This window comes from Erinaceus europaeus, chromosome 6 (genome assembly GCF_950295315.1).
Source record: "Erinaceus europaeus chromosome 6, mEriEur2.1, whole genome shotgun sequence".
In the NCBI taxonomy this organism is placed as follows: domain Eukaryota; kingdom Metazoa; phylum Chordata; class Mammalia; order Eulipotyphla; family Erinaceidae; genus Erinaceus; species Erinaceus europaeus.
Window position 1 is genome coordinate 4,999,482 of NC_080167.1, and position 15,115 is coordinate 5,014,596.

Here is a 15,115-nt window from a genome sequence, read left to right on the forward strand (position 1 = left end):
GCTCACAAAACCAATACAACAAACCTCAGAGTCCCCATTCATACCAGGTACAACACCTTCTGTCTCCTCACCATGAAGCCCAAGCAAGTGACCCCCCCCATCCTCTAATCTGGGGGCTCTCCCACCAGGCTGTCCTCTCCCCCAAGCTGTCCCTGGCCGCACTTGACCTGGAACAAGTGTGTTAGAGACACAGCAGTACAGCAGCCCACCGTCCAGACGGAGAGAGAGTGCGGCATGTCTTGCACACTCAGCCTGTACAGCTCCATCCCAAAGAGCTATCACCAGAGCCCGCTTCAGCTCTGGCTTGTGGTGGTTTGGGGGACTGAACCTTGGACCATGGTGAAGCAGGGCTGCAGGCGTCTCTCTCCTGAGAGACACTTACCTTCATGATTTGTCACTATTCAATAATAATAAAATAAAAAGGGGGTGGCCTAGATAAAGCATACGGGGAGCCCCTGGCACACAGCAAGTGCTTTCTGGGGCCACAAATGATCTTTTGGGGGTACGACAGTCCCCACTTGCTATCTAGCCTTGGCAACAAAAGCAGAGCCCTCTGCTCTCACACAAGCTCCTGAGTCTGATCCCTTGCACTGCATGTGCCAGAGTGATGCTCTGGTTTTCTCTCACTCTCTCACTGGTAACTAAGTAACCCTCCGCGAAAAGCAATGAACTGTCTCCTCTCTGGCCCCCAAGCACCAGAGGCCAAGGTCAGTAAGTGACCCCCTGTACTGGGGAGCAGGGGGCCAGGGTTAGTGTGTGAACCCCCCTACACTAGGAACCAGGAACCCAGGGTCTGTGTGCACCCCAGCAGCAGGAGCCCAGAGGCCCAGGGTTGGCGTGTGGCCCCCAGCACCAGGGCCCAGGGTCTGTGTGCACCCCAGCAGCAGGAGCCCAGAGGCCCAGGGTTGGCGTGTGGCCCCCAGCACCAGGGCCCAGGGTCTGTGTGCACCCCAGCAGCAGGAGCCCAGAGGCCCAGGATTGGCGTGTAGCCCCCAGCACCAGGGCTCAGGGTCTGTGTGCACCCCAGCAGCAGGGGAGCCCAGTGGCCCAGGGTTGGCGTGTGGCCCCCAGCACCAGGGCCCAGGGTCTGTGTGCACCCCAGCAGAAGGAGCCCAGAGGCCCAGGGTTGGTGTGTGGCCCCCAGCACCAGGACCCAGGGTCTGTGTGCACCCCAGCACCAGGGGAGCCCCGCTTACAATCAGCATGATGACCAGCTGGTTCTTCTTGGCCACCTGCGCATGTGAGAAGATGCAGTGCAGCACCTGTGACATGTCTGGCTTCAGCCGCTCACGGAGATTGATGACACACTTGTCGTAGTGAGCTGAGGGGACAAGGACCACGGCACGGGGTCAGGCTGTCCCCCCCCCCGTCCCTCACCGGGAGCTGGCCCATCCTGGGGCAGCGGCCTTGCCTTGCTGAAAGTAATGCTCCACCTGCAGGTAGCGCCGCAGCAGGTCCAGTACCACTGCCTTCATGTAGCCTCGAGTCCCGCTGCGGTACCTGCAGAGAGGGCACGGTGAGCGAGCCCGCCTCAGGGGGTATCAGCTGGAACCCTCACCCTGTGGCTCAGGGGAGCCCTGGGAGTCTGCTCACCAGCACTACGGCCAAGGGTGGAGACTTGCCCCAGGTCACATACCTCCACCACCCCCCAGAGGGCAGGCCTCAGCCTCCCCTAGACAGACAGAAGGACAGAGTATCAGCAGAAAGTGGCTTGGGGGGTTGGGCTGAAAGCAAGCCTTTTCTTTTCTTATTTTGCCACCAGGTTATTCCTGGGGCCTCACACCTGCATGATGCCACCACTGGCAGAGAGTGAAGCGCTCGCTCTCTCTCTCTCTCCCACTCCCCATCTCTTTTATTGGGGAGATTAATGGTTTACAGTAAATACAGCTGTTGGTACATGTGTAAAATTTCTGGGGGCCGGGCAGTGTGGTGCACCCAGTTAAGCACACATAGTACTAGTGGCAAGGAACCCTGCAAGAATTCTAGTTCGAGCCCCGGCTACCCACCTGCAGAGGGGTCACTTCACAAGTGGTGAAGCAGGTCTGCAGGTGTCTTATCTTTCTCTCTCTCTCTCTCTACTTCCCCCCTCCTCTCTCCATTTGTAGTGCCGGCACTGAGGCCCAGTGGTAACCCTGGAGGCAATAAAACAAGATAAAATACCTCAGTTTTTTGCAGACCGTCTAATCCTCTGTCATTGTACACCAAGACCTGAGAGCCCCACCCCCGCCCCTTTCCCAGAATCCTTTACTTTGGTGTAATACACCAAACGCGGTCCGAGTTCTGTTTTGTGTTTCCCCTTTTCTGTTCTCATTTCTCAACTTCTAGCTATGAGTGACTCTTATTTTAGATAATGAGAGACAGAGAGGGAGAGAGATAGACAGACACCACAGCAATGCTCCACCGCTAGTGAAGCTAGTCTTGGACGTGGTGCTCCCTGGTGGCAGACGGGGGGGGGGGGGGGGGGGGGGCTCGAACCCAGACCCTCAGGCTCAGCAGTGTGTGCACTCTACCGGGTGAGTTAGCTCCCGGTCCATGTGCACTGAGTGAGGACAGTCTGAGAACTGGCCAGGAACTTCCTGCGGGAGTGTCTCTTCCCTCTGAGAGCAAAAGTCAACCTGGCTGGCACACCACCCTGCCCCATCCCCTGATATCTCCTCTCCTGAATCACTCCTGAACCCACAGGCTTGAGTGTCTGAGCAGATGATGAGGCATGGAGCTGGAGGGCTTGCTGATACAGGCTTGATGCCAGCAGCAAATGACAACCTCGGCCAAAGAGACGCCCTAGACTCACTCATCTAAATGCAGCTTAAATCTAAAAAGAAGGGGCCAGGCAAGTGGCACACTGGGTTAAATGCACATATTACAGTGCTCAAGGGCCCTGGTTGAAGCCCCCATTTCCCATCTGCAGGGTGTCTGCTTCATAAGTGGTGAAGCAGGTCTGCAGATGTCTTATCTCCCTATCTCTCCCTTCCTCTCTCAGTTTCTCTCTGTCCTATCTAATAAAAATTAGAAATAGCCATAGGCCCTTTGGAATATAACTAAAATATGCCTACTAGGTATCTACAAAACAGAGGACCCCCCCCCACACACCCTACTCTTCATCTGCAATATTCCAGCCTTTTAGTCAATAACTTATTTGGCTTTATATGTTAACTCTCTTTTCAGCCACCAGGTTCCAGATGCTAGCATGATGCCAACCAGACTTCCCTGGACAGACAACCCACCAATGTGTCCTGGAGCTCCACTTCCCCAGAGACCCACCCCACTAGGGAAAGAGAGAGACAGGCTGGGAGTATGGACCGACCAGTCAACACCCATGTTCAGTGGGGAAGCAATTACAGAATCCAGACCTCCTACCTTCTGCATCCCACAATGACCTTGGGTCCATACTCCCAGAGGGATAAAGAATAAGAAAACTATCAAGGGAGGGGATGGGATACAGAGTTCTGGTGTAGGAATTGTGTGGAGTTGTACCCCTCTTATCCTAGGTTTTGTCAGTGTTTCCTTTTTATAAATAAACTAAAAAATAAATTTTAAAAAAAAGAAAGGAAAAAAAAACAAACAAAGCATCAAAGTGGAATATATTTGTGTGTTCAGCAGACAAAGCTGCCGGGCATCTGGTCGATTCATTGCTTCTTGATGTCTGTGAGGAATTTCCCCAGGGCTGGAGGCTGGGGGTTAACGTCAGTGGTTGAAGCATTCTGGGAGGTGGGGGAGGGTCTCCCTTCCAGGGTCTGGCTTCCTCTTTGTGGGGAAACGCAGTGAACCCCCCACCCCCAAAGAGAGAAGCCTATGTTGTTAGCATGAGCTTCCAAACCAGGGCGCTCCCTGCAGAGAGGGGCAAGTCTCCAGAGCCCTGTACCCCGGCACCCCCACATACATGCTGAATGCAGTGCCTCCAAGCAGACCATGCCCCCCATGCCCCCCATTTCTAAGCAGGGTTCTGGTGCCAGGCAGAGCTGGCCCACGTGCTGGCAAGGCCCCTGGCCACAAGGTCAGCCCTCTCTGCCCAGCAGCAACTTAAGCTTAAAGACCACCAAAGCCACAAGGGTTCTGGGCCTGGTCCTTGGGGGTCTTGGAAGTCCACAGCTGCCACCAGGGCAGACAGGGCTCATAGAAAGGGGGAAGCCTCAGTCTCCCATGTACTCCGCCCACCAGGTAAGAGACCCCTCCCCACCTTTGCACCAGCTGCACGATGCTCTGGGTGTTCATGAAGAAGACCTCGCGGTCAGCCTTCCGCTGCAGGGTGGCCGCGTGGCAGTCCAGGATGGTGGCGATCTGGGCGAGGAAACAGGACAACTCAGGGACAGACAGAAGACGCCAGCCCAGCCCTCAGGCCTCACACGATGGCCCTGCCCGGTCAATCCACAGGCTGTGGGGGGTGGGGGGTGGGCATTCAGGATGACAGCAGCCAGTGGAGAGGCACCCCTGCGCAGGGAGGGGTGCTGGGGGCAGGTGGGTGCTTTCCCTGGGAGAACAGGGGGCTGGGTGGGAAGGGCCCTGCTTATAACCAGAGTCAGTGTTATGAGCAGTGCTATTGGCAGCAAGGATACTGGGAATAGATTTAGTTGAAGTCTGGTTTTTTTTGTTGTTGTTGTTGTTAACATTTTAAAGAGCTTTAATGTTTTGCTTTGTAAGTACATTTGGGGGCCAGAGAGGTAGCGTACCAGACTTGACTGCCTGAGGCCCCAGAGGTCGCAGGTTTGATCCCCGGCCCCATCATGTGCCAGAGCTGAGCTGTGCTCTGGTCTCTCAGTTTCTCTCTGTCTCGTGAAAATGAATAAAAAAAAAATGAGGGGGGAAGGGAGAAAAGATTTATTGGGGGGGAGCGGTGGTAGGAGATGGTCTACCCAGTACAATGCATGACTTGCCATACATGAAATTCCCAATTCAAGCCCTATCACCCTCACAGGGTCCCCACAGCACTGGGAGAAGTTCCACAGGTGTTGGAGTATACTGTGATGCCTCTCTCTCTCTCTCCCTCTTCCTACCCTTTTCTCTCTATCTTTCTGTCTATCTATCAGAAAGATAAAGAATGGAGGGGGGCAGGCAGAGGCACAGCCAGTTAAGCACGCATAGTACAAAGCTCAAGGACTGCCGTAAGGATCCAGATCCAAGCCTCCGGCTCCCCACCTGCAGCGGAGACAATTCACAAGCGGTGAAGTAGGGTTGCAGGTGTCTGTCTTTCTCTCTCCCTCTTTATTTCCCTGTCCCCTTTTAATTTCTTTCTGTCCTATCTAATAAAATGAAAAAATGGCCGCCAGGAGCAGTGGATTCATAGTGCCAGCACTGAGCCCCAGAGTTAACCCTGGAGGCAAAAAAAAAATGTATATAAAAAAATAAAGGTGTGGTCCAGGAGGTGGCGCAGTAGGTAAAACATTGGACTCTCAAGCATGAGATCTTGAGTTCAATCCCCGGCAGCACATGTACCAGAGTGGTATCTGGTTCTTTCTCTCTCCTCCTCCTATCTTTCTCATTAATAAATAAATAAATTCTTAAAAAAAATAAAAATAAAAATAAAGAAGGAGTGGCCCGGGAGGTGGCACAGTGGGTAAAGCATGAGATTCTCAAGCATGAGGTCCTGAGTTCAATCCCTGGCAGCACATGTACCAGAGTGACGTCTGGTTCTTTCTCTCTCTCCTCCTATCTTTTTTCATTAATAAATAAGTAAAATCTTAAAACAAAACTAAAAGATAAAGAGTGAAAGAAATTGGCCCGGGAGTGGTGGAATCACATAGGCACATACAAAAAGACGCCTATTTACTTACTTATTTTAGAGACAGAGTGGAAAAGAGAGAGAGGAAGGAGTTCAGCTCCGGCACACGCACAGCTGGGGATTGAACCCAGGGCCTCACACCCCAGGAGCTGGCAGGGCGCTGAGTTCCCAGACAGCCTGGGACCACTGTGGGTGGGCGAGGGGGGGAAGGGGACACGCACCTGCTGGCTGGGGAACTGGCAGAGCACGGAGGTGATGTTGCTGGCGTACTGCGCCATGACACGACGCACGGCCTTCTCCACGGGCGCGGGGATGCGGCCCGCCACGCTGGTCATGATCTCCTGTAGCTCCAGCAGCGGCAGCGAAGGGTGCCGGAGGGTCTGCATGAGCTTCTGCACCCACTCCTTGAGCTGCGGGGGGGGGGGGGGGGCACACATGAGCCGGCCCACCGGGCCAGGGGACTGCAGTCGCCTGGGAAGCAGCCACGAGGGGAGTGCCCCTCCACCACACACACACACACAGGAAGTCCCCGCTCCCCTCCCCTGGCACCCAGAGAGCCTCATGGCATGGGGACACAGCATGAGATCATGCCAAATGCCGGGAACACCCCTGAGAAGCAGGTGCAATGGTTATCCTGCTTCACAGGCATGGAAACAGCACAGAGAGGTTAACTAAGTGGCCTGAGATCACCCAGCTCTGAGAATAGAAAACAAACCCAGCCAGGCAGGTCTAGGGACACACAGCAGGTGTGCTGTCCTGCTTCTGTGGAGGGACCCCCTGTTGCTGGCTTTGGAATGAGGAAGGGGATGGGGGCCTGAAAAAATGGACCTGGGGAGCTCTATGGAGGGTGGGCAGGGCTGTGGGGTCTCTCCTCTCTCAGCACCAGGCACAACACCCAGGGAGCCCATGGAGGGTGGGCAGGGCTGTGGGGGTCTCTCCTCTCTCAGCACCAGGCACAGCACCCAGGGAGCCCCATGGAGGGTGGGCAGGGCTGTGGGGTCTCTCCTCTCTCAGCACCCTGCACAGCACCCAGGGAGCCCATGGAGGGTGGGCAGGGCTGTGGGGTGTCTCCTCTCTCAGCACCATGGACAGCACCCAGGGAGCTCATGGAGGGTGGGCAGGGCTGTGGGGTGTCTCCTCTCTCAGCACCATGCACAGCACCCAGGGAGCCCCATGGAGGGTGGGCAGGGCTGTGGGGTCTCTCCTCTCTCAGCACCAGGCACAGCACCCAGGGAGCCCATGGAGGGTGAGCAGGGCTGTGGGGTCTCTCCTCTCTCAGCACCGCATCTCTCTCTCTCTCTCTCTCTTTCTTCCTTTCTTTTCTCCTTTTTTTTTCTCCAGAGTACTGCTCTGGTTTATAGTGGTATAGGGGATTGAACCCAGGGTTATAGCGCCTCAGGCATAAGAGTCTGTATGCATAACCATTATGATATCTCCCCCCACCCTTCATCTCTCTTTCTCCAAAAAGAAAGGAAAAAAAGGAAGGGAGGAGGAGAGAGGGGGAAAAAAATAAAGGAAAAAGAAAAGATGCACCATTGTGAAGGACACTGTGGTTCTATTACAGCAGCACTGCCTGGGGTTAAGAGTGTGGACACTGAAGCCAGGGAGCCAGGGTTCAAATCCCATCTGGGCCTCCTCACTTAAGGAACAGAGCACACTTCCAAGCTGCCTCGTGCCTTGGCTCCCCCCCCCCATAAGATGGAACCAACAGCTCCCCCTCGTTATCGTGAGAACGAATGGCTCAGTGAGGGCCAGGTGCTCAGAGAAGGGCTTTGCATACTGCACAGGCCAGACCAGGTCTGCCTGCAGTGTCTCCACACCACACGGCCACCGAAGTCACTTCAGCATCGTGGGCCTCTCACACGTGTCTGCAACCCTGAGAGCTCCTGACGTGTCTCCCCACTGTCTAGGGGAGCATGCTGCTAGTTGGGGTGACCTGGGAGGTCATCCTGGGGTCGGGGCACATCACTGCCATCAACACGTACGCAAATGTTTGAAGATTCTCAAATGCTCTCCTCACTCTCAAAAGAGCAGGGGAGGCCTGGCCTCAGATACGTTTCTCCAGAGTGGACAGGAGTGGCCAGAGCCAGTCTCTGGCCGGAGGAGCCCTGCCGTCTGGGGGCCAGTTCTCAACGCAGAGCAGAACCGGACCATGAAGCACCTACAAGCTTTCCCCAGTGACTGCCATCCATGTGGAACAGGCCGTGGCACCTCGTCAGTGAACAGATTCCTGACAGAGACCCTGGGAGCTGCAGAGGATGAACTGTCTCCCCTTTCCAGACTTTTCTAAAGACCCCAGCCCTCCACATGGGCCCACATACGTGTACATGTACCTGGTCTCTGTGGGCACACACATCTGGTCTCCACAGGTACACACACAACTAGTCTCTGTGAGCACACACACCTGGTCTCCACAGGTCACACACACCTGGTCTCCACAGGTGCACACACACCTGGTCTCCACAGGTCACACACACCTGGTCTCCACAGGTGCACACACACCTGGTCTTCACAGGTCACACACACCTGGTCTCCACAGGTACACACACCTGGTCTCCACAGGTACACACACAGCTGGTCTCCACAGGTCACACACACCTGGTCTCCACAGGTACACACACCTGGTCTCTACATGTACACGCACACCTGGTCTCCACAGGTCACACACACCTGGTCTCCACAGGTACACACACCTGTTCTCTACATGTACACGCACACCTGGTCTCCACAGGTCACACACACCTGGTCTCCACAGGTACACACACCTGGTCTCTACATGTACACGCACACCTGGTCTCCACAGGTACACACACACCTGGTCTCCACAGGTACACACACACCTGGTCTCCACAGGTACACACACCTGGTCTCTACATGTACACGCACACCTGGTCTCCACAGGTCACACACACCTGGTCTCCACAGGTACACACACAGCTGGTCTCCACAGGTCACACACACCTGGTCTCCACAGGTACACACACAGCTGGTCTCCACAGGTACACACACCTGTTCTCTACATGTACACGCACACCTGGTCTCCACAGGTACACGCACCTGTTCTCTACATGTACACGCACACCTGGTCTCCACAGGTACACGCACCTGTTCTCTACATGTACACGCACACCTGGTCTCCACAGGTACACACACCTGGTCTCTACATGTACACGCACACCTGGTCTCCACAGGTACACACACCTGGTCTCCACAGGTACACACACACCTGGTCTCCACAGGTACACACACACCTGGTCTCCACAGGTACACGCACACCTGGTCTCCACAGGTACACGCACACCTGGTCTCTACAGGTACACACACCTGGTCTCTACATGTACACGCACACCTGGTCTCCACAGGTCACACACACCTGGTCTCCACAGGTACACACACACCTGGTCTCCACAGGTACACACACCTGGTCTCTACATGTACACGCACACCTGGTCTCCACAGGTACACACACACCTGGTCTCCACAGGTACACACACCTGTTCTCTACATGTACACGCACACCTGGTCTCCACAGGTACACACACAGCTGGTCTCCACAGGTACACACACACCTGGTCTCTACATGTACATGCACACCTGGTCTCCACAGGTACACGCACACCTGGTCTCCACAGGTCACACACACCTGGTCTCCACAGGTACACACACACCTGGTCTCTACATGTACATGCACACCTGGTCTCCACAGGTCACACACACCTGGCCCCCGCCCCACCCACCTTGGCACTGAAGATGGGCTCCGGGAGGCAGTAGCCATTCATGATGTTGGTCAGGTTCTCCAGGACACTGTGGAAGACCTGATGCAGCTTCTCCCCCAGGATGGGCAGTGTCTGCTGGGGAGGCAGCTCCCCAGTGAAGGTCTCGGCCTGCAGGACATGACAGGATCCAGGGGTCAGGCCGGGGAGATGGAACAGCGGCCGTGCATGGGGCTGGCACGCGGGGAGCCAGCAATCCTACTCTGGGGCATTTACCCAAAGGACAAACTCTAATGGAAAGGACACGCGTGCCCCTGTGCTCATAGCTGCATTATTCACACAGCCAGAGTGGAAACAGCCTCAACGCCCATCATCAGATGACTGGCTAAAGAAGTTACAGGATGTATATTCCATGGAACGCTACTCTGCCATGAAAAAAATACATCGTGTCCTATGGGACAGAACGGGTGGACCTGGAGGCGATTGTGTTCAGCACAATAAACACGGAGATGAAAGACAACTACCAGATGGTTTCACTTTTACGTGGAATCTAGAGATCGGATTCACAAGAATTTGCAAAAACAAGCAAACAAAAAACAGAAGCAAGTAAATTATTTGTAAGACTTGTGAGAAGTGTGGGAGGTGGGAGGGTGTTGACACATACTTTGGTAGTGGTGTGGTGTGGTGTAGACCCTATAATCTTACACTCTTGTAACATACTACTACTCTTGTTTTTTGTTTTTAATAAGCTATCTTTTTTATGTTTTTTATATTTATGTATTTTCCCTTTTGTTGCCCTTGTTGTTTTTTATTGTTGTTATTGATGTCGTTGTTGTTGGATAGGACAGAGAGAAATGGAGAGAGGAGGGGAAGACAGAGAGAGGAGAGAAAGACAGACACCTGCAGACCTGCTTCACCGCCTGTGAAGCGGGAGCCGGGGGCTAGAACCGGGATCCTGATGCAGGTCCTTGTGCTTTGTGCCACGTGTGCTTAACCTGCTGCGCTACCGCCCGACTCCCACTACTACTCTTGTAACTCGCAGCTTTCTGCCCAGAGAGAGAGTGAGTTAGTTATCAGGCAGGAGAGTTTGAGCCAGGGCTTTTGGGGAACTTCTACAACGGGAAGAGCTGGTGCTACCCTCCGGGATAGAGAGCTGGGGGCAGGGAGCACATACCGAGTGGACCTTGGAGGGGTCATCCAGCTCCAGCCTGGCCACTACGCAGCCCGCCTCCAGCACAGCCCCCGGGCGCTTGCTGTAGTGCAGGCGCCCGCTCTCCTGCACGCTCAACGTCAGGATCATCTTCATCACCTGCGGGAGGAGGAGGGGGGTGAGGAGGGAAGGACGGAGCCCCGGGGCTGCTGACACTGACAGCAGGCGCCCCTGGGGAGCGAGGCAGGGAACCCCGCGGTCACCTCCATCTCTGCGTAGCTGCTCCCTGCCTCCACGTGGCTGCCGTCCTCCACCAGGTACTGCGTCAGCTTCCCGGTCGACGGGGAGCGCAGCACCGTGGGGTCATTCTCCTTCTCGAACACGCACGTCTTGTTGCCGATGGTGATCCGGTAGCTGACGGCCGGGGAATGGGGAGGAGAGGACAGGTGTCACTGTGTGCGGACAGAGGGACTCCACTCTCCCCGGTGACCACAGGGGACAGGCATCAGAGGTGCCGGGAGGGAGGGAGGGAAGGTGTGTCACCTGGGGCAGGAGGTGGCCAAGCAGGCAGTGCACACCAGACAGTGCACAGGGCTCTGATCTGATCCCCACAGTACACATAGCCCTGAGGACAGCACCCAAGGGAGCACTATGGGTGAAGGAACTTGGGGGTGTCTCCACGTCTGTCCTCTCTTCCCAGACACATGGAATGAGAACTCTGGGCAGGGTGGGGCAGCTTTGCAGAGACCCTGTGCATGTGCCCAGTTCTCGTGTGTTCCCTGAGTCACAGAAAAAGACTAAAAATAGGGGGGCGGGCAGTGACTCATCTGGTTAAGCACACACGTTACAGTGCATAAGGACCCGGGTTCAAGTCCCTGGTCCCCACCTGCAGGGAGGAAGCTTCATGAGTAATGAAGCAGGGCTGCAGGTGCCTCATTGTCTCTCTCTTTACCTCCCCTCTCAATTTCTCTCTGTCTCTACCCAGGAAATAAATAAATAAGGCTAGGGAAATAGCATAGTGGTTATGCAAAAAGACATTCATGCCTGAGACACCAAAGGTCCCAGGTTCAATCCCCACTACCTTAAGCTAGAGCTGTGCTGGGCTCTAGTGGCTGGCTCTCTCTCTCGCTCTTGCTCCCTCTCTCTCTTTCTGTGTGTGTGTGTATTTCTGTATCTATCTCATTAAAAATAAATAAAAATGTCTAAATATAAAGACTATAAATCTCTTGTTTAAAAATAAATATATAATAAAACTAAGCACCACTGAAAGACACAAGTGCTGACCTAGAGCTGAGTGCCTCCAGGGCTCTCTGTGTACTACCTGGCCAGACACACAGGGACATCATCGCTCATTCACTGAGCCATCAGCCCTGACAGGTGCCACGAGTCCCTATCCACCCCCACCCCATGAACCTGCCCACCTCCCCAGCACCCATGCACCTTTTCCCAGCACCCACACCTATACAACCCCAGCCCACACACCTGTCCACTCCTCCCCCAACCCACACACCTGTCCACTCCTCCCCCATTCTGCACACCTGTCCACTCCTCCCCAGCCCGCACACCTGTCCACTCCTCCCCCATTCTGCACACCTGTCCACTCCTCCCCCATTCTGCACACCTGCCCATTCCTCCCCAGCCCGCACACCTGTCCACTCCTCCCCCATTCTGCACACCTGCCCATTCCTCCCCAGCCCGTACACCTGTCCACTCCTCCCCCATTCTGCACACCTGTCCACTCCTCCCCCAGCCCGCACACCTGTCCACTCCTCCCCCATTCTGCACACCTGCCCATTCCTCCCCAGCCCGCACACCTGTCCACTCCTCCCCCATTCTGCACACCTGTCCACTCCTCCCCCATTCTGCACACCTGTCCACTCCTCCCCCATTCTGCACACCTGTCCACTCCTCCCCAGCCCGCACACCTGCCCACTCCTCCCCAGCCCGCACACCTGTCCACCTCCTCCTTCATGTAGGTGGTGTAGCTGCCCCCGTTGTAGGACAGCAGCAGCCCTCCATCATTCAGCCGGTGGGCGTCGATCTCGATGTGGGAGCCGTTCATGATGAGCACGAACATGGTCAGAGACTGCCGGGTCACCTGCGGGGACAGGCGCCACGGCCTCACAAGCCTGACCATGAGCCCCAGAGCCCCACCTGGCCCCCTGGGACAGTGTGTGCAGGTCAGGGTGTGGGGTGGGGCAGGACCCAAGTCGGGGTCAACCAGGAGTCTGCTGCCTGTCCCCGCAGCTCCTGCAGTGTCCCCAGGCATGGGCCTCCCACAGAGCACCCTGGAGGAGGGAGGGGGTCCCCTGCTCTGGGTGAGCTCTGCCAGTGGCCTGGATGTGGAGTAGGGCCCTGGCCTCCAGACTCCGCTGTGCCAAGGGTCCCTGAGAGGCTTCGGACTGAGCTCTGCACTGCTGTCTGAGGCACAGGCCCCTCTGGCCCTCACATCTACATGTGTATTAGGCAGAGCCCTCAACCTCTAAAATGCACAGAAGGGGAGACAGACAGACAGGGAGGACTGATGGCCACGAGCCAGTGGGTCCTACAGCCTTTTTGAGCCTCCGGAAGTCAGGACAGACTAGAGCAGACTCTCCCACAGGTCTTCCGTGAACCCAGGGCCCAGCCAACGCCTGGACTTGGGCGCCGTGGTCTCCAGCTATCCCGGAGGGATAGACGCCTATCATGGAAGCTGCCATGCTCCTGGTAACGGTAGTCACAGTACACGAGAGTCACTCTCCGGTATGCCACCCGGCGCAAACCGCTCAGATCAGGTGTCTAGGCCCCAGGGTCCCGGCAGAGGTGGGTAGGGAGTCCCAGGGCCCCCGAGAACACCTGCCGAGGGTGACCTGCTCGCAGCGGGCAGGGGTGCTCTCCACTGTTACCTTGAGGGTGTACTTGACGCCACTGTAAATCAGCTCCACGTCCACGATGTTCAGCAGCGAATCTGCAGGCAGGACCTGGCCCCTGTGACGGTAGATGGACCCGCTGTCAGCCCCAGGAGCAGAGGAGGCTTTCCACCCCGAGGGCCAAGCCCTGCGTTGAGAAACACCCAGGAAACAACCAGAGAGGTGGCTCAGCTGGCAGAGCACAGGACTTGCACACCCTAGGCCCCCCCGTCCCAGTGCTGCTGTGGCAGAAAAGTGCTCTTTTTGGTTCCTGACTCTCAGGAGAAACATACACTCCCTCGTGTGATTCAAATCATACAGTGACTCTTCTTAAAAAATAAAAAGGGGGCGGCTGAGGAACAACTCAGTTCTTTTTTTTTTCTCCAGGGTTATTGCTGGGGCTCAGTGCCTGCACTACAAATCCACTGCTCCTGGAGACCATTTTTCCTATTTTGTTGCCCTTGTTGTTGCGCTTGTTGTAGTTGTTATTGTTGTCATAGCTGTTGTTGTTGTTGGATAGGACAGAGAGAAATGGAGAGAGGAGGGGAAGACAGAGAGGGGAAGACAGAGAGGAGAGAAAGACAGACACCTGCAGACCTGCTTCACGGCTTGCGAAGAGACTCCCCTGCAGGTGGGGAGCTGGGGGCTCAAACCAGGATCCTTACGCCGGTCCATGAGCTTCGCTTCATGTGTGCTTAACTTGCTGCACTACTGCCCAGCTCCTTAGAACTCAATTCTTAAGAACACGGGGCGGGGGGGGGAGTCAGGCGGTAACACAGTGGGTTAAGCGCACGTGGCGCAAAGCACAAGGACCGGCATCAGGATCCCGGTTCGAGCCCCCAGCTCCCCACCTGCAGGGGGGTCGCTTCACAGGCGGTGAAGCAGGTCTGCAGGTGTCTGTCTTTCTCTCCCCCTCTCTGTCTTCCCCTCCTCTCTCCATTTCTCTCTGTCCTATCCTACAACAATGACAGCAATAACAACAATAATAACTACAACAATAAAAAAGGGCAACAAAAGGGAAAATAAATAAAAATATTTTTAAAAGATAAACACATAATTTAAAAAAAAAGGCTGGTGTATTGCACGAAAGGAAAGGACTATTGGGGGGGTGGGTTAGGGAGCTTTCAGGCCCTGGTGTCTGATGGTGGAGGAGGACCTAGGCTGGGGGTGAGAGTGTTTTGCAGAAAACGGAGAAATTTTACACATGGACCAAGAACTGCATTTACTGTAAACCATTAATCCCCCTAATTAAGAATAGAAAGAAATAAGGAAAGAAAGAAAGAAAGAAAACAAGAAGAGGGGGAAAAAAAGGCTAAATTTTAGCTCAAAGGCACAGATCTTGACTCTGGAGTTGAGCTCCATGTCTGTCTGGTTTGACATAAGCACCCAGCTTATCCCACTGCCCTGTGAGGATTTAGCAAGGCCATCTGGCCTGGGACCCAGTGATGAGTCTTAGACAGACTGACAGGCAGAGGAGTGGCACAGTCTGCGAGCTGCTTGCAGTGTGATCCCCATCCCAGAAGCTTCCTCCAGGGCAGCCCCGCTGACCCCACATGCAGGAGTGACAGATGGCCCAGCAGCTGGCATTCACACAGGGAGGCTACCCTCCACCAGGCCTGTCCCCATCAGGGGCCCGGGAGGTAGCGCA

The 15,115-nt window shown here is 55.3% G+C and overlaps 1 protein-coding gene across 6 annotated transcripts in view; it reads right to left on the bottom strand.

Moving 5' to 3' along the window:
- ACACB (acetyl-CoA carboxylase beta) overlaps positions 1-15,115 on the bottom strand; it is a 96,368-nt gene that overhangs the window by 30,805 nt on the left and 50,448 nt on the right. For all 6 annotated transcript variants that reach the window (XR_009550301.1, XM_060192550.1, XM_060192551.1 and 3 more), the window contains 9 exons: positions 13,465-13,546; positions 12,532-12,677; positions 10,843-10,993; positions 10,604-10,738; positions 9,454-9,600; positions 5,938-6,126; positions 4,178-4,278; positions 1,412-1,500; positions 1,197-1,321 (listed from right to left, as the gene is read on the bottom strand). Coding sequence is in view for 5 of the 6 variants with exons in the window: in XM_060192550.1 (XP_060048533.1) it covers positions 1,197-1,321; positions 1,412-1,500; positions 4,178-4,278; positions 5,938-6,126; positions 9,454-9,600; positions 10,604-10,738; positions 10,843-10,993; positions 12,532-12,677; positions 13,465-13,546 (1,165 nt within the window). In the remaining variant the exon portion in view is untranslated. The remainder of the gene's footprint in view (positions 1-1,196; positions 1,322-1,411; positions 1,501-4,177; positions 4,279-5,937; positions 6,127-9,453; positions 9,601-10,603; positions 10,739-10,842; positions 10,994-12,531; positions 12,678-13,464; positions 13,547-15,115) is intronic.